The following is a 26,017-nucleotide window of genomic DNA, read 5'->3' as shown; positions in this document are numbered from 1 at the left end:
CTTGCAAATTGCCTTGCCTCATCACAAGAACTTTTTTAGTTGGACTACATAGATCTATTGTAATTTTACAGATTTTCTTTTTAAGTCTTCCAAAGGCCAGAATTTGCCCATCTTGCTCACCCTCTAACACTACAACGTGATTACTTTCCTTGATTACACCACCTTTGACCACGCTGAATAGTACCTTACTCCATGAGTAAAAATGGAGCTACTTATGCAGTATAAAGTACTGTTGTACAAGTGTAAAGGTGGCCTGGCTCTGGACTCAAGTGTTTTGGCAGCTTAAAAGTTCAGTTAAAACAGTGATTCTCAAACTTTTGTACTGGTGATGCCTTTCACATAGCAAGCCTCTGAGTTCGACCCCCCGCTTTATACGTTAAAACCACTTTTTTGTATGTTTAACACCATTATAAATGCTGGAGGCAAAGCAGGGTTTGGGGGTGGAGGCTGACAGCTCTTGACCCCCCACATAATAACCTCACGACTCCCAGTTTGAGCCCCTGAGTTAAAACAAGCTTCCAGTAAATCTCGGCAGTACATTTTTGTATGTAACTTTTATAAGTAATGCCTTAAGTATATTGTTCCTTTTTAGGATTGTTGGTGTCTGCGTAATTTTCCCCATGTGACCCAGCTTTGTTACTTCAGTAACAAAGTTTAGCTGCATCCTTTCCTTAGAGAAGTGTGAATTGCACCCAAGCAGTAGAAAATTAGCCATGAAAATATCCACTGAGAGCAAATTCTTTTCCTGTGTTCTGGAGAGTGCATTTAAAACTTTGAATCCAAAATTGATTTTGAAGAACTCTAATCTAAAATAAACCTGATGTTAGCAATGTGTATCTAACTCTTGCTAGACTCCAGTGTTCTGGTTCAATGCATTGGCACGCAATTCCCTGATGCTGTGAAATTGAGACTTATCTGGAGAGTCAAACTTTTCTAAAGAGATTGCAGGGCACTTAAGACTCTCTTTTTCATTAGTAAGGTGACAGTAGTTCTTTTCAGCGGTCAGGAATTTTATGATGAGTTGTCCACTCAAAACACAGACTATATCAAGCAGTTGGGACTTGACTTGACTGTCAAAATGGAAGGAAGGTAAAGTACACTAATTGGAATTTCTTGTCCTGCATTGTCAAAAGTTTGGAGGTGAAGCTCGACGTTTACTACCCATTTGAAGCAGTTGGAAATGTTTTGGAATCCACTGAACCACTTCAATAAACAGAAGAGACATCAATCCAGGTTCCAGAACATCCCAAATTTCAGAGGCTTTCAGATCAGGGTTTTGAGTTTGTGCTCATCTCTCTTAATAAAATTAAAAAAAAAAAAAAGAAAGAAAGCAACCTGCTAGTTTTACACTTAATTTTGTTAATGTGTCAGTGAGAATTAAATGGAGCATAAGTAACTGGTCTTAAGAGCAGAATTCCTCTTAAAGAGGATCTGTTGCTGCATAGAGCATTTGTAATGATGGTGAACTACAGCCAATGTGTAGGCAGTGAGTCATACGTTTTTCTGCTGGTGGTGGTCTGAGGTCCAAGGAATAGGATTAGAAAGGTATTATAGGTTAATGAAAATGGCTTCCTTGGGATCAGCTTGAATGCAGCCCAGTGGTCAGCCGTAAAATGGGGAGAGTCTCGTGATCCTGTCTCCTCGTATTCTGAGTACTGTGGTACTAGTAAATCCTGTATATAGTAGAATAGACTGTATTTGCACTCTATTTTAAATGCTTTTGTGGGTGCAGTAAACTAAATGTCAGAATAGTTTGTCCCAGATCCTGAGTGTTCGTTCCATTCTGGAATATTGAGCACATTGCCACATAAGTATTTTCAAACTTTTTGTGCAATGCACAGAAAATGTCTTGCAGTTTCCTCCCACTTTGTTGCCCTTTGTCTGTATAGCACTCTTGTCATAAATATAAAGGGAAGGGTAAACACCTTTAAATCCCTCCTGACCAGAGGAAAAAACCCTTTGGCATACTTCACAAGACCGGACATAGGTAGAAACATCCTTGCCCATTCCCTCCCAGTGGAATGACCTCCCCAAACGGTCTTTGGTCCTGTTCACCCACAGCCAGGCTAAGCAAGCCATCCTGCCTAGCTCTGTTCCGGAAACTTCTACCAGGACCCGGTCAGAGGTGATGGACCCGGACCCCATGCCAACATCTGCAACAGCAGTAGTGGATCCAGTCCCAGAGACCCAGGCAGAGCCAGTCCCGGAACCGGCAGCAGCCAATAACCCTACACAAGAGGCTCAGCTGGAGCCTGAACCCCAACATAGTGCACCAGCGGAGAGTGGTTCACAGTCAACGGAAACAGCCCCATCCCCTACATCGCTTCCAGAAGGACCAAGCCTAGGTCCACAGTCCAATGAGGAACTGATGTCTCCAGCATCAAGGGAACAGTTCCAGACCGAACAGGAAGCAGATGAAAGCCTCCAGAGAGCTTGGACGGTGGCCCAGAGCAACCCACCGCCTCTAAGCTCTTCTAATCGATCCAGGTTTGTTGTAGAAAGAGGACTTTTATACAAGGAAACTCTTTCTGGTGGACACCAGGAAGACTGGCATCCTCAGAGACAGTTGGTAGTTCCAACTAAGTACTGGTAAAGCTCTTGAGCTTGGCCCATGATCATCCTAGTGGCCATGCTGGGGTGAACAGGACCAAGGACTGTTTGGGGAGGTCATTCCACTGGGAGGGAATGGGCAAGGATGTTTCTACCTATGTCCAGTCTTGTGAGGTATGCCAAAGAGTGGGAAAACCCCAAGACCAGGTCAAAGCCCCTCTCCAGCCACTCCCCATTATTGAAGTTCCATTTCAGCGAGTAGCTGTGGCTATTCTGGGTCCTTCTCCAAAAAAGACACCCAGAGGAAAGCAGTACATACTGACTTTCATGGATTTTGCCACCCGATGGCTGGAAGCAGTAGCTTTAAGCAACACCAGGGCTAAAAGTGTGTGCCAGGCACTACCAGACCTTTTTGCCAGGGTAGGTTGGCCCTCTGACATTCTCACAGATGCAGGAACTAATTTCCTGGCAGGAACTATGGAAAGCCTTTGGGAAGCTCATGGGGTGAATCACTTGGTTGCCACCCCTTACCACCATCAAACAAATGGCCTGGTGAAGAAATTTAATGGGACTTTGGGGGCCATGATACGTAAATGAGCACTCCAATGGTTGGGGCCAAGTGTTACAGCAGTTGCTCTTTGCCTACAGAGCTGTACCACATCCCAGTTTAGGGTTTTCACCATTTGAACTTGTACATGGCCACGAGGTTAAGGGGCCATTACAGTTGGTGAAGCAGCAATGGGAGGGGTTTAGACCTTCTCTAAGAACTAACATTCTGGACTTTGTAAACAACCTACAAAACACCCTCCGAACCTCTTTAGCCCTTGCTAAAGAAAACCTAAAGGATGCTCAAAAAGAGCAAAAAGCCTGGTATGATAAATATGCCAGAGAGCGTTCCTTCAAAGTAGGGGACCAGGTCATGGTCTTAAAGCTGCTCCAGGCCCATAAAATGGAAGTGTCGTGGGAAAGGCCATTCACGGTCCAGGAGCGCTTGAGAGCTGTTAATTATCTCTTAGCCTTCTCCACCTCCAACCAAAAGCCTAAGGTGTACCATATTAATTCTCTAAAGCCCTTTTATTCCAGAGAATTAAAGGTTTGTCAGTTTACAGCCCAGGGAGGAGATGACGCTGAGTGGCCTGAAGGTGTCTACTACGAAGGGAAAAGTGCTGGTGGCGTGGAAGAGGTGAACCTCTCCATAACCCTTGGGCGTATGCAGCGACAGCAGATCCAGGAGCTGTGCACTAGCTACGCGCTGACGTTGTCAGCCACCCCAGGACTGACTGAATGGGCATATCACTCCATTGACACAGGTAATACTCACCCAATTAAAGTCCAACCTTACCGGGTGTCTCCTCAAGCTAAAACTGCTATAGAACAGGAGATCCAGGATATGCTACAGATGGGTGTAATCCGCTCCTCTGGCAGTGCTTGGGCATCTCCAGTGGTTCTAGTTCCCAAACCAGATGGGGAGATATGTTTTTGTGTGGTCTACTGTAAGCTAAATGCTGTAACTCACCCAGACAACTATCCAATGCTACACACAGATGAACTATTAGAGAAGTTGGGATGGGCCCAGTTCATCTCTACCTTGGACTCAGGGGTACTGGCAGGTACCGCTAGATGAATCCGCCAAGGAAAGGTCAGCCTTCACCACACATGTCGGGCTGTATGAATTTAATGTGCTCCCTTTCGGGCTGCAGAATGCACTCGCCACCTTCCAAAGTCTTGTAGATGGTCTCCTAGCGGGATTAGGAGAATATGCAGTCGCCTACCTTGACGATGTGGCCATATTTTTGGATTCCTGGGCAGAACACCTGGAACATCTACAAAAAGTCTTTGAGCACATAAGGGAGGCAGGGCTAACTGTTAAGGCTAAGAAGTGTCAAATAGGCCTAAACAGAGTGACTTACCTTGGACACCAGGTGGGTCAAGGAACTATCAACCCCCTACAGGCCAAAGTGGATGGTATCCAAAAGTGGCCTGTCCCAAAGTCAAAGAAACAGGTCCAATCCTTCTTAGGCTTGGCCGGATATTACAGGCGATTTGTGCCGCAATACAGCCAAATCGCCGCCCCACTGACAGACCTAACCAAAAAGAAACAGCCAAATGCCATTCAGTGGACCGAAGAGTGTCAGAAGGCCTTTAACCAGCTTAAAGCGACCATGTCTGACCCTGTACTAAGGGTCCCAGACTTTGACAAACTGTTCCTAGTAACCACAGATGTGTCTGAGCGTGGTGTGGGAGCAGTTTTAATGCAGGAAGGACCGGATCAAGAATTCCACCCTGTAGTGTTTCTCAGCAAGAAGCTGTCTGAGAGGGAAAGCATCTCGTTAGTCAGTGAAAAAGAATGTTACGCCATTGTCTAAGCTCTGGAAAAGCTACGCCCATATGTTTGGGGACGGCGTTTCCACCTGCAAACTGACCATGCTGTGCTACAGTGGCTTCATACCGCCACGGGAAATAACTTATTCGGTGGAGTTTAGCTCTCCAAGATTTTGATTTCAACATCCAACACATCTCAGGAGCTTCTAACAAAGTGGCTGATGCACTCTCCCATGAAAGTTTCCCAGAATCAACTGGTTAAAATCGTCCTTGAGATGTGGAAAATATTGTTAGTCTTTCTATACTTGGTAGTATATTTAGAGGTGCATGTGTCTTATTAACTCTGTTTTCTCCTAGTGCTCCAGGAAGAAATCACAACCAATGTTTTACCCTATCTGTGATTTGGGGGGCGTGCCATAAATATAAAGGGAAGGGTAAAAACCTTTAAATCCCTCCTGGCCAGAGGAAAAAACCCTTTCACCTGTAAAGGGTTAAGAAGCCAGGATAACCTCGCTGGCACCTGACCAAAATGACCAAGGAGGAGACGAGATACTTTCAAAGCTGGAGGTGGGGAGAAACAAAGGTTCTCTCGGTCTGTGTGTTTTTTTTTTTTTTTTTTTCTGGGACCAGAGCAGGAATGCAGGTCAAATCTCCTGGAAAGGGCTAATAAGCAATCTAGTTAGATCTGCATTAGATTCTGTTTTGTTTAAATGGCTGATAAAATAAGTTGTGCTGAATAGAATGTATATTCCTGTCTTTGTGTCTTTTTGTAACTTAAGGTTTGCCTAGAGGGATTCTCTATGTTTTGAATCTGATTACCCTGTAAGGTATTTACCATCCTGATTTTACAGAGGTGATTCTTTTACTTCAATTAAAATTCCTCTTTTAAGAACCTGATTGCTTTTTCATTGTTCTTAAGATCCAAGGGTTTGAGTCTGTGTTCACCTATGCAAATTGGTGAGGAATTTTATCAAGCCTTCCCCAGGAAAGGGGGTGTAGAGTTTGGGAGGATTTTGGGGGGAAAGACATTTCCAAGCGGGCTCTTTCCCTGTTATATATTTGTTTATTGCTGCTGCCACCACCAAGCATCTAAGTCCAAGGGCAAAAGGTAAAATAGTTTGTACCTTGGGGAAGTTTTAACCTAAGCTGGTAAAAATAAGCTTAGGGGGTTTTTCATGCAGGTCCCCACATCTGTACCCTAGAGTTCAGAGTGGGGAAGGAACCTTGACAACTCTAGAGTTATCTCCATGCATGATTTACTCTTTAAAAAAAAAAAAAAAAAAAGATGGTGGTATTGAAGGAATGTAAAGAAAGTTGGCACCAACTAATTACTCTGACAGTTACTAATTTTTGTCACTCCTTTTCAAGGTGTTTACATGTTAGGCTTATAGCGTAAGGGGCCAATTGTGGATTGCTAAACCCTGATTTAGCAATATAAATAAAAATGGATTAAAAAAACCACTCTGATCTATGCTATATGACTAGTTACTGGCTAATTCCAGGTCTAACAGATATTAAACAAGCTTTACCTGTGCATTAAAGGGGAAGGGTAGTGGCCCATGTTAATGTCATGGTTTTCTCAGCTACCATCCTCAGAGAAGACTTCAGCTGGTTAAGGCTGCATGGAAATGAATTTGTGCGTTTGGTCGTGGGCCTGCCTAAGTAAAGATAGGACCAGATCAGGAGAGTAAACAGGTGAGTGGAAGCCGTGCTGCAGTCTGGCACGTTTTCTGCCCATCCTCCACCACGTTCAGATACTAATAGATTTTGAAGGGACCATTATGATCATCCAGTCTGACCTCCTACATAATGCTGGCTGTAGAATTTCACCAAACAATTCCTGCATCAAACCCATAACTCTGAGCTAGTGCATTAAAAAAAATACATTCTGCCTTCTAATTAAAATCAGATTACAGCAAAGGAAACCATGCTAAACTTTCCACAGGGCAGGAGCATTGGGGAACTTGCTTGGGACTTGGGGTGCTATTTCAAGCTGGTGGTGGTAGGGAGTGGGACGGAGGCCTTTTCAGTATAATCCTTTACTTTGGGTCTGGTGTGTTTTCTGCAGGTCCAGTGTTGCTTCAGGATCCCTGGTTGTAGATCAAGGCTCACTACAGCAAAATGGTCTCACTGCTTACTGAACTCCCGCTTCCCCCAAATATGGAATTCATTCCTTCTTTACTCTGACCTATACACTAGCAAATCGGTTTCTTAAGCATGTGTGTACAAGCAAAGAGCTCTGTCCTCTCAGGTGACCCATATGTTTCCTTGGGGGTGTCTGCGCTACGAGCTCTACAGAGGCACAGCTGCAATATGCAGCTATGCCACTGCAGTGCTGTAGTGTAGACTTTTCCTACCTCGATGAAGGAGTTTTCCATTGATGTAGGTGATCTACTACCTCCGCTCCTCCCTGAACAGTGGCAGCTAGGTCGACGGAAGAATTCTTCTCTGTGAAAGCTTGCTATTCTCACCAATAGAAGCTGGTCCTATAAAAGATGGTACCTCACCCACCTTGTCAGTTTAAAAACTTAGCACTTGCGAACAGTTAAAGCATAGTTGTATCTGAGATATCACAGTTTCCCCTATTAAACCAAGGAAAAATTGGCAACTGTTATCTGTTGGTAATTCTTGACTTTTTTTTAATGATGACCACTATATATGCAACTGTCTCCTGGATATCTTCATCTGGAGACTTGAAACAAATCTGAGGGAGTCCCAGACTTCTATATACACTAGAGCAATGTGTCCTTTTGGAATATATTGGCGAGGCAGAAAATTATTTATCTTTGGTAACCTTGGTTTTCTGCCACTACTTTCATGAGACAGAATTCCAGCCTGCTTTATTTTTAAGTCAGCAAACTGATTATATATTGTAAAAGATCAGTGTTTTCATGGGTGAATAGTAATTACTGAGTAATGGCTTAAAACATTTCCTGAAGGAACATAAAGCTGTTTTTAAAAGTCAAGAGTACATTAAAAGGATTACCATGTAGATTTGATTTTTAGATAACACTAAAATGGATCCCAAATGGACTTATGAAAGGGGATGCTATCTCTTTAATGGAAAGTGCATGGTCTGACAGTTAAGCATGCAAATGGTTTGTACTTATTGCTGCAAAGAAGTGGGTTGGCTTTTTTTTCCTCCTTCTTTCAACAAAGAAGTTGGAAATGGCTCCCCCCAGCCCACTTCCAACTTTTAATAGCAAATAGACTTGTATGGTGGTTGCTTGGGAAGGTAAAAAGAGACTAGGTTTTTCAGGATAACTGCATCTTTATGAATCATTAGAGAGGTATGTTTCATGACACTAGAAGGTCAATAGCAATTGTATCTGTTACATGGATTGCATTAAGTGAAAGACTCTGTCTGCACTCTTTAAAAGTGGATTCTTGCTCATCTTTTGAAAAACCCAGGGGAAATGCAATTAGATCCTTAGAGGTAAAGGTGAAGAGTTGACTGTGAAATACACTAATTCTGTGCAGGGGGTGCATTTCAGAGTGTAAATCTGTTGTAAGCTTTTTGGGGGTCTTCCTGCTTACATATTGTGATGACCTGTGATAGCTGTAGCTTTTGATGTTTTTTTAATGACTTTCTAGCTATTGATGGCTTCAAATATTGCCTCTGGCTTCAATATTATTCCCTTTAAAAACATTTGAAAAGCATATATCCATATTTCATTACGCTTTGGTTGATTTCAAATTCTTTTATGGTAGTAGACAAATTTTTATTGTCTCCAAAATTCTTGAGAAACTTCAGTAGGCCTGTGAAAGCTTTGCATTAGAGAGTTGTTATTGCCTGTATTAGGGTTTGTGACAGATTGCTTCATCTATGTACACAGAACAGAACATCAAATGGCCATTTGGCAGTGGGCATTGAAATTCTATTAAGGTTGCCGAAAGCTTAAGCTGACAATGTGTATGTCTGCAAAAAGGAAAAAGAAATGATGAGGGTCTTACAATGATACAGCTCTGTTTACCTGGAAGTACTCACTAATTTAAAAATAAATAAATAAAAGAACCTACATTAAAGCAGTGTTATAGACTCATTGTTAAACCTGAGTTCAGACATGTTCTGTATCCTTTTTTCATATATGTGTGCTTCTTGCAATCTAAACAGTAATGTATTCAACCATACACTTTAACAGAAAATAGGAATACAAAATATTATTCATGTGCATTTAGAGTTGACTTCAACTCTTATTCCCCTGGCTTTTGGGGGGATTTTAATTGCACTTAATTTAAGGTTTTTACAGTTAATTTCCTTTCTTTTTAAAAATAAAGAGAAAAGAAGTTGGCTTTGTTGCAATATTGGTATTTTAGTTACCCTAAGTGAAGGGTGAATTCCTAGCTTTGTTGCCATTTGGCCTGGAGACAGATCTGTTTTTCTGTTTGCTTTGGCAGTTAAATCTTCTGCATAGAAGAACCAAGGAACTTAATTTTGTTTTAATGGTAACTTACAAATTTGTACAACATGGAAAGACTCCCAGCCAAATCTGAAATCACTGAAGCCGCAATATTTTCCCACCAGCGAGTTTCTCATTCTTTGCTAGCGTGCGTTAGGTGTGATCTTGAATTTGTAACTTTTTATTTTTCTACTTTCCCTGGCCCCAAACAACTAAACGAAGGTACTAATAATCCTCAAAAAAGGCAGCCCATGCCAAATTTCAAACTCAACTGATTTTGCTTTAGTGGTGTCTTTAAGAAATTAGAATATTCTGACACTGGGGAGATGGGAGGTGAGAAAGTTGGGTTTTAGTTGCTTCTCCCAGAACTCAGAACTGTTGTACGGATTTTGTGAACATGCTCCCCCCCGCCCCTCACCCCCCAAAAAAACAAACCAACCACAAAAACTGTAGATAGTTTATATCCATATATCTTTGGAAAACTTAAGCCCGCAACTAGAATATTTGTATGAGCATATAAAAATATTACTTATGGAAGCTGTTTTGCAACCTTCACCATTGTGGATTCCATCTAGTGCTTGGCATGTGTTATATTTTTTAACTACAAGTTGTACACTTGTACGAACTAGGTACATAATGAAGATTGGCCTGAACTAGTCATCTGAACACCACAGAGGAAGGGAGTTTGAATTTTGAGCCTTAATCCAAATTTTGTGGATTAGGTCCATCTGTATGCAGTTCTTGGACAAGAAATGAAGAGGAGTGACTTTGGATATCTGTGTTTGGGTGCCCAGCTTCAGCCAGCACACTTTGAAAATTAGGTCCCTGTCTTGCCCCTTTTAAAGTGTTGCAGGTTGGGCAACCAAAATCATTAGACGCTTCTGAAAAATTAAGCCACCTTGTGCAATTGAAACTGGAGTAGGCAATCAGAGAATACAATAGCATACTGCAATTTGGCTAAGATTCTAGGGCTAAAAGTAGTGTCGTCGTCGTCCGCCCTGCAGCCCTCAGTTTTACATCTCTTCTTAAAAACTGCCCCCTGCACCAACAGGGCTCCTTATTCTGCTTGAGGAATTTGTTCAGTAATGACTCAGAGGAAAGAATGCCACCAAATGAATTCCCAAAGCCATACTGAAATCAGCCACTGCATATCACAGCACAACACTAGAATTGTGAAATGATCATGGTTTTCTGTAATACCTTCCTTTTTTGAAATTATTCATTGAATAAGTTTGATGAATATGACTTGGTCTATTTTGATTGTCCATGCATCACATGGTAAGGTTCAGCTCATTCATTGGATGCCCTAATCTCATTAAATCAGGTTCCAGGAGCAAATTTTCAAGGTGGCAAATACTGAAAATGTACTCTTTGACTTGATAGTTTCCTGTTTAGCAAACTTGTTTGCTAGAATGTTCACAGAAGATAAACACAATAGTACTACGAGCACAGTCAAAGTGCTTTTGTTTTAAAAATAAGACTGAAAATTCTCTAAATCTTCTTTATTTGTAAATACTTGCCCAGCTCTGCTTATGTTGGTGTTGAGACTAAAGCTTAGAAATAATGTCAGATCCTCTGATGAAAGACGCCACAAGAGTGCTGCTTATTTACTGTATTGACAAAAGTCAATAAGATTACTCTTCAGTTGCCATTTTGTCTTTTGCAGCCAAATGCTAGTTTGTTACTGGAAGGTCAGTTTTTTAAATGAAGCTATTAGATGTAAATAAGATTCTTTAAGTACTCTGAAATACCAGGTTAAACTGCCTATGTATCTCCCAACTTCCCAAAGTGTGACCTCTAAGCACAAATTGCTTTAAGCCCTTATTGCTTTAGGAATTCAATGTTCCATCTACCCCCTTTTTATATTTGTTTTTGCAATTAACGTAGCATATGCACTGAGAAGAATTGTAGCCTCTGGTTTCCAACCTGAAGCATGTTGGCTAATTATATGTTTGGAAGTGCTGGGCAGCCATTTAAGCAATAGTTTGCGGCTGAACAAAACAACATCACCATGGTCCCCAGATGCCTGTGTGTTAGGTGTTGTACAAACCTATATGGAAATGTAGTCCTTGACCTGAAGAGTGGCAGTCTGCTAGTACCTTTTGGGGGAGGGGAGGGAGGTTAGAGCATGGTTACCCAGTCTGTTGTTGTGAGAAGTTATGATGGTAAAAGCAGTTAATCTGTGGGAAAGCTTAAAAAGAAGTTGCTGAAGGAAAGAGTTAAAGCCATCTGCCTGAAAGCATTGTGTAAAACATACACACAATGTTGGGAAAACAAGCCAATTATGTGTGCTTCATGGGAGGTGGGGGAGTGACCTTTGTGTATAATTAGTTCTTTTATTTAAAGCAAAGATTTTGACTAGAATAACTAATTAGCTGTCATAAATGGCAAATTGAAGATTTTGGCCAGATTCCTTAGGGACTGTGGGAGGACTTCCCTCCTCCCAGCCCATACTGTACGCTCACACTCTTTCCTCATTAGAGTTGTTTTTAGTTCTTTGCTGTGGTAATGAGAAGTGCAGTCGCTGCTCTTAACTGAGCCCCCTCTAACAAGGCATGAAATACAGGTGGAACAGAACTGCCTTCAGCTACTGCTGCTTTAATATGAAGCATTTTAGATGTATTGGTAGGTTGGAGGGCTGTTGGGGGAAGGAGGGGAGGGCTCGAAAAGTCACGGTGATCTCAGCTGCGTATTATGCTCTGGACTTGATTGTATAAAACACAAGAAAGCCAGGAAGCCTTGAGGCATATATCATTAGCCAGCAGTCCACATTACTCTTTCAGACCAATTAACCTTTAGAGTTGCATTAAAGAAATTAGGTGGTGAACTTCCATGCTTTCAGACAGGACCAGGAGCCCTCTTGCAGAACACAGCACTGTAGAGACGTACATCACAGCACCCTTTCAGGTAACTATTATTTCCGTGTGTGGCCCGCCCTTTTTAAAAGTTTTCCAGTCTCTCAAAAATGAAGATCTATGAGGGGTGCTCTTAGAGGTATAGTTACAGATTGCCACATGAATAAAATATCTGGAAAATGATTTAGAAAGATTTCGGGTGTATTTAGTTGATACTTGTGGTATAAGCCAGCTGAATAATTTTCTTGAAAGACCCTTGACAGAGAAGAAATAGGCTGATTAAAGCCAGTTTGTCAGCCCTGGAGTAGAGGTAAAGTTTAGCTTACCCAGTAAAATAACATCCTCTTTAGACACAATGGTAAATTTCAGTATGACCAGAGGGAGGTGTCTGTAATTTTTTTTAATGTGTGTTGGAGCTGTGAGTGCTAAGTATAGCTTTTATTTTGTATTTTCCAGCAGCAAGTCTATTAAGTTGTAAAGGGCAAGGAAGAGAGTATAGGTAGCCAAAAATAGAAAGGTTTCATCTACTGTTTCTAAGGAAAGGTACCATGGATGGTGAGCAGTGGGGAGGGGGAGAATGGAATTCGATATTACTTGCAAAATTTCCACTTCAGTACTCTATCAAAATTCCTTTGTAATACATTTTGATTATGTATTTAAACAGGTAAGCATCGGTATGTTACTTTTCCCAGCTCCACAGATGTATGTTTCTTTATAATGTTAGCTTGACCAGTGCATGTGGGCCTGTGCCTGAGGTGGTCTGTTAACTCTTGGGGGGATTCTGCGCCACTGCGCATGTGCAGAATTTCTAGCCCCTGCAGATTTCTTTGCTTCCCCACAGAAAAATTACTTTCTGTAAGGGAAGTAAAGGGAAGCCATAAGAGCAGTTATGCAGTCCTCCCCAGCAGTATGTTTTGGGTGCCCAGGGCATCTGGCAGAAAAGTAAATCACTGTGGGTCAGGGGACAGGACTTGGGAAGACCTGGTTGGTGGCTCAGCTGCTAGTGGACCCCCAAATGAGCCACCCACATCTGGATCCCCACCCCATTGATCCCCAACCAGCTGCACCTGGATCCCCCCCCCACAGAGTCCCATTACTGTTGCACCCAGAACCCTCCAACAAGCCCCTGCACATCCAGTTTTCCCCCCATCACCTGGATCCCCCACTGAGCCACCCACACCCAGATTGCCCCATATAGAACCCTCCCAACTGATACCTGGATCCCCCACAGTAAGCATCTCCATGCTTGGATCTTGCCTTGCTGAGCCTGCCTGCCCACACCTGGTGCACCTGGCACAGCAGGGCAAGGCCAGTACTTGCGCTGTGTCAGGGTTGCGTGCAGCCTTACTTGGGCGGGCAGGGTACGACTGCACAGTGATCTCCCACTTCTGGGAAGCCAGTGGCCTGTGCTCCTCAATGTCATGCTGGAGCCTCCACATTTAGTTGACAAATAAAATTTGCAGAATTTTCAAATATTGTGTGCAGAATTTTAATTTTTTTGGTGCAGAATGCCCTCAGGAGTATCTGGGGTTTTTTTGTTAGCACCCATTCCAACACCACATTTTTCCAGGCAAAATGAACTGTATTTCTTGCTTTAGAGCCTTAGATAAATACAAGAAAATAAATAATACTCCAGTGGTGGTTCATGATTTTAAGGTAGGAAAGTGACTTACTAATAAAAATTTGAGGTTCTGAATACTGGCTGGCTGGCATTATTCAGCCATGGTGGTTTGTTTTTCGAGGTGGGAGGAGAGTGGGGTTTGGTGTTAAACCGTCCCTGTCTTCTGAGATTTCCCTGCAGGGCTCAGGCTGTAAAGTTGCAATGCTTTGGAGACTCTGCTCGCTCCTTGTTTGGAAACGAAATGACAAGTACCCTGTGAATCCAGGCTCATAAACTTTGGCAGTTTTGAAATTTGTTTCACACCTCACTTGCCATGTCAATGTGCCAGCTAATTGCAGTCAAAACTTTTTATAGTTCCATTTGTGCTCCATCCAGATTGGTTAGGGTGTTGGGGGTGGGGAGCCCTCTAGACCAAAATGTAATTTCAAAACTCTGAACCTGACTGGCACAGGTTGACCTTGCTCGTTATTATCTGAGTGGGAATAGCAGCTTTGAACATCATATGATCTCTGCAATGCTAGCTTTTTTCATTAGAAAACCCCCTGCTGAAAACTGACCAAGTGTGTGGCATTTCTTTCCTTGCTAAGGTACTGTAAAACAGATCGTCACTGCTTTTCTGCTAGTTATTAGAAGAAAATTGGAACGTGGTGCTATCCTCCTGTTCACAAGAGCCTCTCCTAAGGGTATGTCTACGCTACAAAATTAGGTCGCATGTATAGAAGTAGATTTTTTTAGAAAGCGATTTTATACAGTTGATTGTGTGTGTCCCCACTAAGTGCATTAAGTCAGTGGAGTGCGTCCACAGTACCGTGGCTAGCGTTCACTTTCAGAGCTTTGCACTGTGGGTAGCTGTCCCGCAGTCTGCTGCCCATTGAAATTCTGGGTTAAGCTCCCAGTGCCTGATGGGGCAAAAACATTGTCGCGGGTGGTTTTGGGTACATGTCGTCAGTCGCCCGTCCCTCCGTGAAAGCAAAGGCAGACAATCGTTTAGCGCCTTTTTTCCGTGCGGGCTCCCTACTGCTTTCAGCAGACGGTGCAGTAGGACTGCAAACCGTTGTCCCGACCACTTCTGCTGCCACTCTGTTCTCCTGATGCTATGAATCCATCTCTCAGGTCCTCTATATGACCATCATCATCCATCGCTTCCGCTGCCACTCTGCTCTCCTGGTGGTCTTGCAGGGTCGCTTCCACTGCCACTCTGTTTGCCTGCTCTTGTCTCACCATACCACGGCAAGTGTGCAGCCCACTTAGCTGTTGTATCCTGGCAGCAGACAGTGCAATAGGTCTGCAAAACTGGTCATCCAACCACCGCTTCCCCTGCAACTCTGCTCTCCTGCAGATGCCATACCACGGAGCCCGCTCAGATCGCTGCGGCAGTTATGAGCATTGTAAACACCTCACGCATTATCATGCAGTATATGCAGAACCAGAACCTGCAAAAGCAGGTGAGGAGGCGACGGCAGCGCGGTGACGAGAGCGATGAGGACATGGACACAGACTTCTCTCAAAGCACGGGCCCTGGCAATGCGGGCATCATGGTGCTAAGGGGGCAGGCTCATGCCATGGAACGCCGATTCTGGGCCCGTGAAACAAGCACAGACTGGTGGGACGGCATAGTGTTGTGGGTATGGGATGATTCCCAGTGGCTGTGAAACTTTCACATGCGTAAGGGCACTTTCATGGAACTTTGACTTGCTTTCCCCTGCCCTGAAGCAAAAGAATACCAAGATGAGAGCAGCCCTCACAGTTCACAAGCGAGTGGCGATAGCCCTGTGGAAGCTTGCAACGCCAGACAGCTACCGGTCAGTTGGGAATCAATTTGGAGTGGGCAAATCTATTGTGGGGGCTGCTGTGATCCAAGTAGCCAATGCAGTCACTGAGCTGTTGCTATCAAGAGTAGTGATTCTGGGAAATGTGCAGGTCATAGGGATGACTTTGCTGCAGTGGGATTCCCTAACTGTGGTGGGGTGATAGACGGAACCCATATCCCTATCTTGGGACCGGATCACCAAGGCTGCGAGTACATAAACCGAAAAGGGTACTTTTCCATGGTGCTGCAAGCAGTAGTGGATCACAAGGGACGTTTCACCAACATTAACATGGGATGGCCGGAAAAGGTACATGACGCTCGCATCTTCAGGAACTCTGGTCTGTTTCAACAGCTGCAGCAAGAGACTTACTTTCCAGACCAGAAAATAACTGTTGGGGATGTTGAAATGCCTATCGTTATCCTTGGGGACCCAGCCTACCCCTTAATGCCATGGCTCATGAAGCCATACACAGGCAGCCTGGACAGTAGTCAGGAGCTGTTCAACTACAGGCTGAGCAAGTGCAGAATGATGGTAGAATGTGCATTTGGATGTTTAAAAGCACGCTGGTGCAGTTTACTGACTCGGTTAGACCTCGGTGTGAAAGTTCTGTTTGTTTCTCTTTGATGAAAATCCGCCCCCTTGGTTCACTCTACTTCCCTGTAAGCCAGCTGCCCTCCCCTCCCCCTTTCTATCACGCTTGCAGAGGCAATAAAGTCATTGTTGTTTCAAATTCATGCATTCTTTATTAATTCGTCACATAAATAGGGGGATAACTGCCAAGGTAGCCCGGGAGGGGTGGGGAAGGAGGGAAGCACCAGAAAGGGTTGGGGAGGAGGGAAGGACAAGGCCACACTGCACTTCAAAACTTATTGGATGCCAGCCTTCTGTTGCTTGGGAAGTTCTCTGGGGTGGAGTGATTGGTGGAGGCCTCCCTCCCTGTGTTCTTGGGCATCTGGGTGAGGAGGCTATGGAACTTGGGGAGGAGGGCGGTTGGTTACATAGGGGCTGCAGTGGTGGTCTGTGCCTTTCCTGCACCTCAACCATATGCTGGAGCATATCAGTTTGATCCTCCAGTAGCTTCAGCATTGCATCCTATCTCCTTTCATCATGCTGCCACCATCTTTCCTCTTGATCCTGCCACCTCTTCTGTTGCTCCCGCCACTTGTCCTCTTGCGCATCCCTCCTGTCCTCACGTTCATTTTGTGCTTTCCTGGACTCTGCCATTGTCTGCCTCTATGCATTCTGCTGGGCTCTTTCAGTTTGGGTGGACTGCATGAGCTCAGAACATTTAATCGAGAGTGCTTTTTTTTTTTTTTTTGCCTTATCTGCGCTAGCCTCTGGGACGGAGATGCTAGTCGCAGCGTTGAAACATTTGCAGCTGCTGGAGGGGAAAAAAGGGATATTAAAATTGAAAAAGACACATTGGCCATTTAAAAGGTGGGGCTGATATTTTCAGGTTAATGTGCAGCACAAACCCAACTAACACAATTCTCTGGAATGATCGCTTCACCGCTCCCCCCACCGCGTGGCTAACAGCAGGGAAGATTTCTTTTCAGCCACAGACAAACAGGCCAGCAGGAACGGGCACCTCTGAATGTCCCCTTAATAAAATTCCCCTATTTCAACCAGGTGACCATGAACGATATCACTCTCCTGAGGACAGAGAGAGAAAGAACGGATGTTGCTTGAATGCCAGCAAACACCGGAACCACACACTGCCATGCTTTCTCATGCAGTGATTCTAGACTTCGTGCTACTGGCCTGCTGTGGTAAAGCATCCTACCATGGAGGACACACAGGCTTTGGGAGTACCTCCAGGACAGCTTCATTGAGATGTCCCTGGAGGATTTCCGCTCCATTCCCAGACACGTTAACAGACTTTTCCAGTAGCTGTACTGGCCGCGAATGCATCCCAAGTCTTCAGTGCAAATTAATCATTAAACATGCTTGCTTTTAAACTGTTTTTATTATATTTACAAAGGTACACTCACCAGAGCTGCCTTCTCTGCCTTCAAGGTTCGGGAGTCCAGGTTGGGAAGGTACGGTCTCCAGGGTGATAAACAGTTCCTGGCGGTCGGGGAGAATGGTTTCTCCACTTGCCTGGTGTGCGCTATCTTCAACCTCCCCCTGCTCATCATCTTCCTTGTCCCCAAAATCCTCATCCCTGTTGCGTGAGACTTCCTTGCAGGAGTCCATGTACAGATGTGGGGTAGTTGTAGGGGCACCCCTTAGAATTGCATGCAGCTCATCATAGAAGCGGCATGTCTGGGGCTCTGACCCAGAGTGGATTTTTGCCTCTTTGGTTTTTTGGTAGGCTTGCCTGAGCTGCTTAATTTTCACGCGGCACTGCTGCGGGTCTCTGTGATAGCCTCTGTCCTTCATGCCCTTGGAGATTTTTTTTCAAATATTTTGGCATTTTGTCTTTTGAAACGGAGTTCTGATAGCACGGATTCGTCTCCCCATACAGTGATCAGATCCAGTACCTCCCGTTCGGTCCGTGCTCTTTTGCGATTCTGGGACTCCATGGTCACTTCTGCTGATGAACTCTGCATGGTCACCTGTGCTGATCAGCTTGCCACGCTGGCCAAACAGGAAATGAAATTCAAAAGTTCGCAGGGCTTTTTCTGTCTCCCAGGCCAGTGCATCCGAGTTGAGAGCTCTGTCCAGAGTGGTCACAATGGAGCACTGTGGGATAGTTCCCAGAGGCCAATACCGTTGAACTGCATCTACACTAACCCAAATTCGACCCGGTGATGTCGATTTCAGCGCTAATCCCCTCATTGGGGAGGAGTACAGAAATCGATTTTGAGAGCCCATTAAGTCAACACAAATGGCTTTGTTGTGTGGACGGGTGCAGGGTTAAATCAATCCAGCGTTGCTAAGTTCGACCTAAACTCTTAGTGTAGGCCAGGGCTAAGACAATCATGTGCACAGAATGGAGATTGGAGGTTTGAGAGAGTCATCTGCCTACAGGCCATATATGGGACAAGAAACCATACTGTGGTCCACTAATCATCCTTAACACAGGATACTAGTGACCCCCTTACAATTTAGTTCAAGCCCTGCTTAATTTTTATCAAGGGAAGTTTCCCTCCTGTACTGATTAAACTAACTTTTTGAAATGTTTTAAGAAAGGGAACTGGATTTTCCCTCCATCCCTCACAGCCTCAGCAGAAGTCCTGATCTTACTGCAGTTGTTAGGAGTCCAACTTTTAGAGTGAAGGCAAATCTCATTCTTGTAGAGTGATCCCCCTCCCCTCCCCCCCCCCAAAAATGACTTGGAAACACAAGTCCCATTGAAAGTCTTGTACTCCTAAGTCACTTAGGTGCTTTAGAAAACCCCACCTATGTAACTATTTTCTGTTTGGAGAAATAGAACCAATTAAACTTAATGTTTAAACCTTGAAATTAGAGGCATCTACTGTTCCTGGGAGGGGTCTGAGGCAGGCTCTCCAGACTTGTTTAAGATCTCACAAATGACATGTGGTTCCATGAAGGGATGAGGAAGGAGATCTGTAAATTGCTGAGCTGTTTCAACAGCATATTTATGAAAAGTGTGACTGTTGATTAAAGCACACCAGCAGAGTAACGTAACCTGGGGTTTGGTATTTCTCAATGCCTACTAGATTTCCACTGATGTGTTTAAAGTTGGGTGGATGTGCATAGATCTCTTGTAGTATAAAGTTAATGATAACTACAAGCATAATAAAGTTTTGTAGGAGGGTAGAGGCTACTACAGGTGGGGCAGACTGCTCCAAATTGAGGAGTTTGTTCTGCCATGTATGGCATTTCTTTCTTGCACTTTCTGTATGAGCTTGGGTAAGTTAAACTCCTCATTTATTCATGTTGTATTGAAAAGTTGGACACCGAGCCTTGCCCATGAAAGTTGTCCAAATATGAAGCAGACTTATATTGATTGACTGTATGGCCCAGGAGGCAGACTGGGGGGGCAGGGGAGTGGTAGTGCGTTCTTCCAAACTCTGCCCACAAAACAAGCTCCACCCCCATGAATATCCAGAATGAGACGCTGCTCACAGATTATGCAGATATTCAAAATATGATTGTGTGTTTTTTGGTTCCCCCTCTAGGTCTACACCACAATCTGTGTCAGCAAAACGTATGTCACTCAGGGCTGTGAAGAAATAGTCACCCCCCTGAGCAACATAAGTTACACTGGCATAAGCACTTGTGTGCACAGCTTCTCCTGCCAGCATAGCTTCCGCCACTCGCGAAGGTGGGCTTTTTCTGCTGATGGGAGAGCTCTCTCCCATTGGCCTAGAGCGGGGGCGGGCAAACTTTTTGGCCCAAAGGCCACATTGGGGTTGCAAAACGGTATGGAGGGCCGGGTAGGGAAGGCTGTGCCTCCACAAACAGCCTGACCCCAGCCCCCTATCTGCCCCCTCCCACTGCCTGCCCACCGACTGCCCCCCTCAGAACCCCCAATCCATCCAACTCCCCTGCTCCTTGTTTACTGACCGCCCCTCACCTGGGACCGCACCCCCATCCAACCCCCCCACTCCCTGTCCCCAACTGCCCCGACCCCTATCCACACACCCACCCCCTGACAGGCCCCCCTGACCATCCAAGCTCCCCACTCCTTGTCCCCACCCTCCCGGAACCCCCCGGGACTCCACCCTCTCTACAACCACCCCCCAGCTCCCTGTCTCCTGACAGCCCCCCCCCCCGAACCTCCGCCCCATCCAACTGCCCCCTGCCCACCCCCTGGGACCTTCTGCCCCTTATCCAATCCCCTCCCCACCCCCTTACCATGCCGCTCAGAGTGGCAGGACAGGCTTATTGGAAAGCCTGGGAGGTGGGCGGGCACAAGCCATGCAGCTGTGGGGGAGGGGGAACAGCAAGGGAGGGGCTGGGGGTGATCCTCCCCAGCCCGGAGCTCAGGGGTCGGGCAGGACCAAATGTGCTGCAGTAGCGCCGCTGTAGCACCATATGTATAGACACGGCCTTACATGAAGAATGAAATAGTAGACCCTTAACTCAGATGGCCAGGGATGACTAGGCCTCTCTTGAGATGAATGGGACAGTTCACGCCTCTCAGAGCTGCTGCTCCAGGCATTCAGCCTAGGTTTCAGAGCCGATGCTGTGAAGTCCAAGTAGCAACTTCGAAGTGCTGTTGATCCTGCTATTTTTTTAGAGCTCTAATGCAAACCCCATTTGGTGACCCAGTCTGAGAGGTTTGCTCTAAAATACTATGCAGACAGACCCTTAGAGATGATAATTTCAGAGAAGTACCAGTACAACATGTAGGCGGCTACTCGGTATTTCTGAGCCCTGATATATGTACAGTAAACGCATATGTGGCTGGCAGAGAATGACAAAATTAGAGATACTGACACACCGAGACCTCCTGTTTAAAATCTTGTTAACGTGGCAGCAGCAACTTCATATATTATGTTAGCAGTATATTTTAAGTATCTTGAAGAACTGTAAGGGTTTGAACTCAAATTACTAATGTTTGTCACAGCCAAGCATACCCAGTGCTGAAGAGGATAAAAGAACTGCTGTCAAGCAGGGTTTTTTCTTACAGTATCTCAGAGTATTGATCTAAACACATGTTGGGATCCAGAAAAAAAATGAACTCACTTTCACGATTTGGCAGCTGAACAGCTGGTACGGGATTTGTGATCCCCTGCATCAGAATTTCAATCTCTTGTGATCTGAAACTTGATTTTTCTAATGTTGACAAGTAGCGACTTGGATTGTGTCTTCTCCCTTGCTTTCTATCTACTGGTGAGCAGCAGCATTGACATCGGAGGGTTTTAAGGCAGCCATTTGAAGAGCATCTAGAGGAGATATTGGAAACACAGTTTTGCCGTGCAAAAATCAATCTTTCTGTCCACTTTTGAATGACAAATAAGATTATGGTTATTTTTGACAGACAAGGCTGAAGTTATACAATTTGTGGCCAGACTAACCGTGCTTATAAAAAGGAGTGGAAATCCCTTTGCTCACTGTGGAATCCAAGTACATGATTAGTCAACAAATCCCATCCAGTACTGTGCGGTGTCACACCTCTTTAAGGATCTTGGAGGGTCTTGGATTACGTATATCAAGCCACTTTAATCCTGTGATCCAAAATGTTGTATTAGTGGATAGAGCTGTTTTCTCTTCCCTTCTCCAGTGTCTGGAGATACCGTCTTTCAATACGATTCTTAAATTTGGGGAAGCCTGGTGCTTGGTTTCAGTAAGCTCAGAAAGTTTACTTTAAAAAAAAAAAAAAGTTGCTGCTGAAACTTACTTCTACATGAGGTGTTGTTTCCATGCAAAGGTCTCCATTCTAGCAAGGTATTGCAATCCTTTGCTTGTGGAGTTAGTCTGCTGATGTGGGGTTTGAGCTGGCACATAATTATCTCTTGATGGGAAATATTCTGAGGAAGAGATTGGCTGGAAAAGTGGAACTCCTTCTCTTTGCTCCCCAAATGCCGAAATAAAAAGCACAGTGTGTAGAACCCATGTGTCCCTTTCATGTCTCTTCTTGTGGACGTGTCTTGCAATATCACTGCTGCTCAAATTTTACCCCATTCTGAGATGGATGTTTCAGAAGTGAAACCTATGTTTTTTCCTCTAGAATTTGCACAGGGTTGTTCATGGGTTTTCTTTAGAAAACGCTTCTGTGCTTGCTCAAAAATCTTTTTCTGCTTTTGGGCAGCCTGATGGTGCCATGCGTTTCCGAGTAGCATCGTTGATTTGATTAGGGGGGAAGGATAGCTCAGTGGTTTGAGCGTTGGCCTGCTAAACCCATGGTTGTGAGTTCAATCCCTGAGGGGGCCATTGAGGGATCTGGGCCAAAAATTGGGCATTGGTCCTGCTTTGAGCAGGGGTGGACTAGATGACCTCCTGAGGTCCCTTCCAACCCAGATATTCTATGATTTCTATGATTTGTGTGTGGTGTTGGAGCAGAGGCTTAGATTTTCACTTACTAATTATTACATAGTTGTTGCCAGTGTCAAAAGTTGGCAGATATTTCTCTGCAAGTGGATTTTGAGCCTCTGGCAGCCTAGAGCAGGAGGGCTCTTTTAGCCTTAAGAATTTTTGAATGTTACTTGACCTGTTTCCACAGTACCGAGACCACTTTGATAACAAATGGATCAATAGCGCACTGTTTGTGCAGAAGTGGCTTAAGTGCTGTTGTCCTCCACTTGCAGCTCTGACAGGGCAATTATTACTGTAAGAGTGGTGGAGCCAAGCGTTAGCCACCCTCACGCCCCCCGGCTTTTAAGGAAAGCAGCAAATGTCACTTAATACAGCAGCACTAAGTAGTGCCACTCAGGTTAAGGGGCTGTTAATAATTTCCAATATCAAGCTGTTGCTTCCTAGGATCTAAACTTGCTATAAAAACTGTTCTAAAGTGTTGCATGAGAACAGACCCTGTGCCACCCCCACTGTTGCCAGCACCACCACCACCTCATCTCCCCAACTTCGTCTAAGGCAAATCGGCCATATTCTGGAGGCCCAGCTCTCGTTTCAATGTAGGTGTGATATGAGGCAGGGCCAGCAATAGACACTTTGAAGCTCTAGGTAAAGTGGCATTCTGACTCCTTATATAGTCACTTCCTCCATCTAGGTCACTTAGAGAGTGCACTTTTTTTTTTTGGCCCACTCAGCCCCATGAAACTACGTTTTTGTTTCCTTTGCCCTTGTGCTCCAGAGTAAATCTCTCCCCTTTCCCTGTGAGGAAACAGGCTTACTCCTTCCAAAGCAACAGGCAAGCAGCTTCTCTCCAAGACTTCTGGACACAGAGCTCAGAGTTCAGGAGTCCTGGTGTGACTAGGTACCCAGGGAGGAGGCCTGTAAGGAAGCTGTAGGCAATAGGGAGGAGCAGCTTATTAGAAAGTTGGAAGAGGAGCCCATGAGAGGCAGTGTACTAAAAGGCTTGGGGACTTTGGTGCCCTGGGGGCTCAGATAGGCTCTTGGTGTCCTATCACCATCTAGGGATTTGATGGCCAAAGAACTGCTTTCTCCCAAGACTCCCTGTTTGAGAACCTAGCCCCTGCTCCATGCCAGCTATCTCCCTGACACTCTTGTACTCATCTCTGCTGTCCAGCAGGGATGTCCAGAATCTGAATGAGGCCCAGAGTTTTTGGTACCTGCTCTGATGGCACAAAGCAAAGAGAAAGTCCAGGTTAGACAGTTACCTGGAAATATCTCCTAGGTGCTAGTGCAGGGCCCTTGACATAAGCTGCACAGTCAAAGAATGATTGTGCTCTGGCTAGTCTCAGTTGCCTTCAGGGGCCTGGGGCAGCATAGGTTAGAGCAGCCTGAGGACTATGCTAGTTTTCATCAGGGTCTTTGTGAGGGAGGAGAGTGCAATGAGTCAGAAGGGTGTCACATAGTTTTCTTTGCCTCCACTTTCCTCCCCTTCTTTGACCAAGCTCAACTCGACAGCAGACCAGCATTAGGGCCTCGGTATATGTGCCATTAAAATCTTCATGATTGCCTTTGTCTCGTTAATTACCTGTTAATGGTAATTAAGAAAAAGAAAAATGTTGAAATTGCAACCAATTTATTTGCTGGAGGATTTTAAACCCAGAGCTTGGTGCTGAGGTCAGTTTATCGTTTGGGAAACAACTATCGCATCCTTGCAGGTGAACATCCCTCCCAAGACAAAACCTGTTCCTTTGATCACTGCTGCCGAAAGCTGTTGAGAACATGATCTCCCCCAAACCTGCAGCATTGAAAGTCACCAACAGTGCGGGAAAGCAATTTTGCTTAAAATATTTGACCGTCTGCAAATGTCTCATGAATTTTAATGGCTTGTTTTTGTTTGTAGGTGTGCCGATGTTATCTGTACAACCAAAAGGGAAACAGAAAGGCTGTGCTGGCTGCAACCGAAAGATCAAGGACCGCTACCTTCTGAAGGCCTTGGATAAATATTGGCATGAAGATTGTCTAAAATGTGCCTGCTGTGACTGCCGTCTTGGAGAGGTTGGATCAACTCTTTACACAAAAGCAAATCTCATTCTCTGCCGCAGAGATTACTTGAGGTAAATACAGGCATATTCTGGGGGTTCTTCCTATAAACTCCCAGTTCACCACCAGCTGTTTATTTTTCCTAAACTTGTACTGTGTAAATATCCATGTGCACAATTTTTAGCATTGCCTAGTAGTTAAATTGAGTACAAGATCCATAGCTTTCTCCTTTTTAAGGACGCCTTTTGTTTGCTGTATTATAGTTGATGCAACTGCTTATGTGTAAGGCTTGATAGTGAGGGGAGGGCATGCTTTATGGTATTTTTTTTAATTACGAGCTTACAAAAGAAAGGAGTGTTTGTTTTTAAAATGTAGGGCCAGATCATCAGCTGGTGTAAACTGAAATAGCTTCTCTGACTTCAGTGCTATGTGAATACACAACTGCTGAGTGTCTGTCCCATTTGCCTTTCAATGGCAACTTTTAAATAGACATTTAACTATTTTCTGTAGGCTCCCCCCTACCACAAATGAGGCTCCTTGGTGACACAACAAAGCAAAACAGTGTCTCAAAATAAGAGATCAGTTTTTTAAACAATTGTTTTCCTTCAGGAAATTTTATAGTGACCAGCAGTGACTCTTCTTCCAGGTAGAGCTACCTTCACCCAGGTGCATTTGTAGCAAATAAAACCTGTTACTCAAGGACAATTGTGACTTTTTTTGGATTGGATATATGTAAATACATATCTATGGAAGCTCAAATGAGTCTTAATAAGACGATAGCTATGATGTACTTTCCCTAATAGTGGAGCTTATTGCAAAAGTGAGGGGAAGTGAAGTCCACTATATAGAATATATAAAATAAATAGAAGAAAGGGCAAGTTGATAGTAATGACTATCAACCAGAAGTTAGGAATTATAGAAAACTGATAAAGGAAGCAGAGGGACACAAGGAGAAATCTATGGCCAGCAGAGTTAAGGACAGTAAGGAGTATTTAAAATATATTAGGAACAACAAGAATCCTGACAATGGTATTGGTCAGTAATAATGCAGAAAAGGCAGAAATGTTCAATAAATATTTCTGTTCTGTATTTGGGGGAAAAAAAGATGATATGCTCTCCCCATATGGTGGTGGAGACATTCTTTCTATTCCACTAGTATCTCTGGAGGATGTTAAACAAAAGCTGCTAAAATTAGACATTTTTAAATCAGCCCATCCAGCTAAAGTGCATCCAAGATTTTTAGATTTTTAAAAGAGCTGGCTGAGGAGGCCAGTGGACCATTAATGTTGATTTTCAATAAGTCTTGGAGAATTGGGGAAGTTTCAGAAGACTGAAAGAAAGCTAGACTCATGCCAGTTTTTATGAAAGAGTAAACTGGATGACCCAGGTAATTATAAGCCTGTCAGCCTGATGTCAATCCCGGGCAAGATAATGGAGCGGCTGATATGAGACTTGATAAAGAATGAAAGGAGGGTAATGTAACTGATACAAATCAACATGGATTTATGGAAAATAGATCCTGTCAAACTA

General features: G+C 44.3%; 1 protein-coding gene across 9 annotated transcripts in view; it reads left to right on the top strand.

Moving 5' to 3' along the window:
* Positions 1-26,017, top strand: part of LMO1 (LIM domain only 1) — an 81,458-nt gene that overhangs the window by 37,276 nt on the left and 18,165 nt on the right. For 6 of the 9 annotated variants that reach the window (XM_073350637.1, XM_073350632.1, XM_073350631.1 and 3 more), the window contains one exon: positions 24,348-24,561. In XM_073350637.1, the coding sequence (XP_073206738.1) occupies positions 24,356-24,561 (206 nt within the window). In that variant the 5' untranslated portion in view covers positions 24,348-24,355. Of the gene's footprint in view, positions 1-3,816; positions 3,861-14,347; positions 14,432-17,545; positions 17,599-24,347; positions 24,562-26,017 lie in introns of those variants that run through there. The other 3 variants (XM_073350633.1, XM_073350636.1, XM_073350634.1) reach the window with 3 other exon arrangements.

The sequence above is a fragment of the Lepidochelys kempii genome, chromosome 6 (assembly GCF_965140265.1).
Source record: "Lepidochelys kempii isolate rLepKem1 chromosome 6, rLepKem1.hap2, whole genome shotgun sequence".
NCBI lineage: Eukaryota > Metazoa > Chordata > Testudines > Cheloniidae > Lepidochelys > Lepidochelys kempii.
Note: the sequence above shows the minus strand (reverse complement) of the source record. Positions and strands in the feature narration are given on the sequence as shown.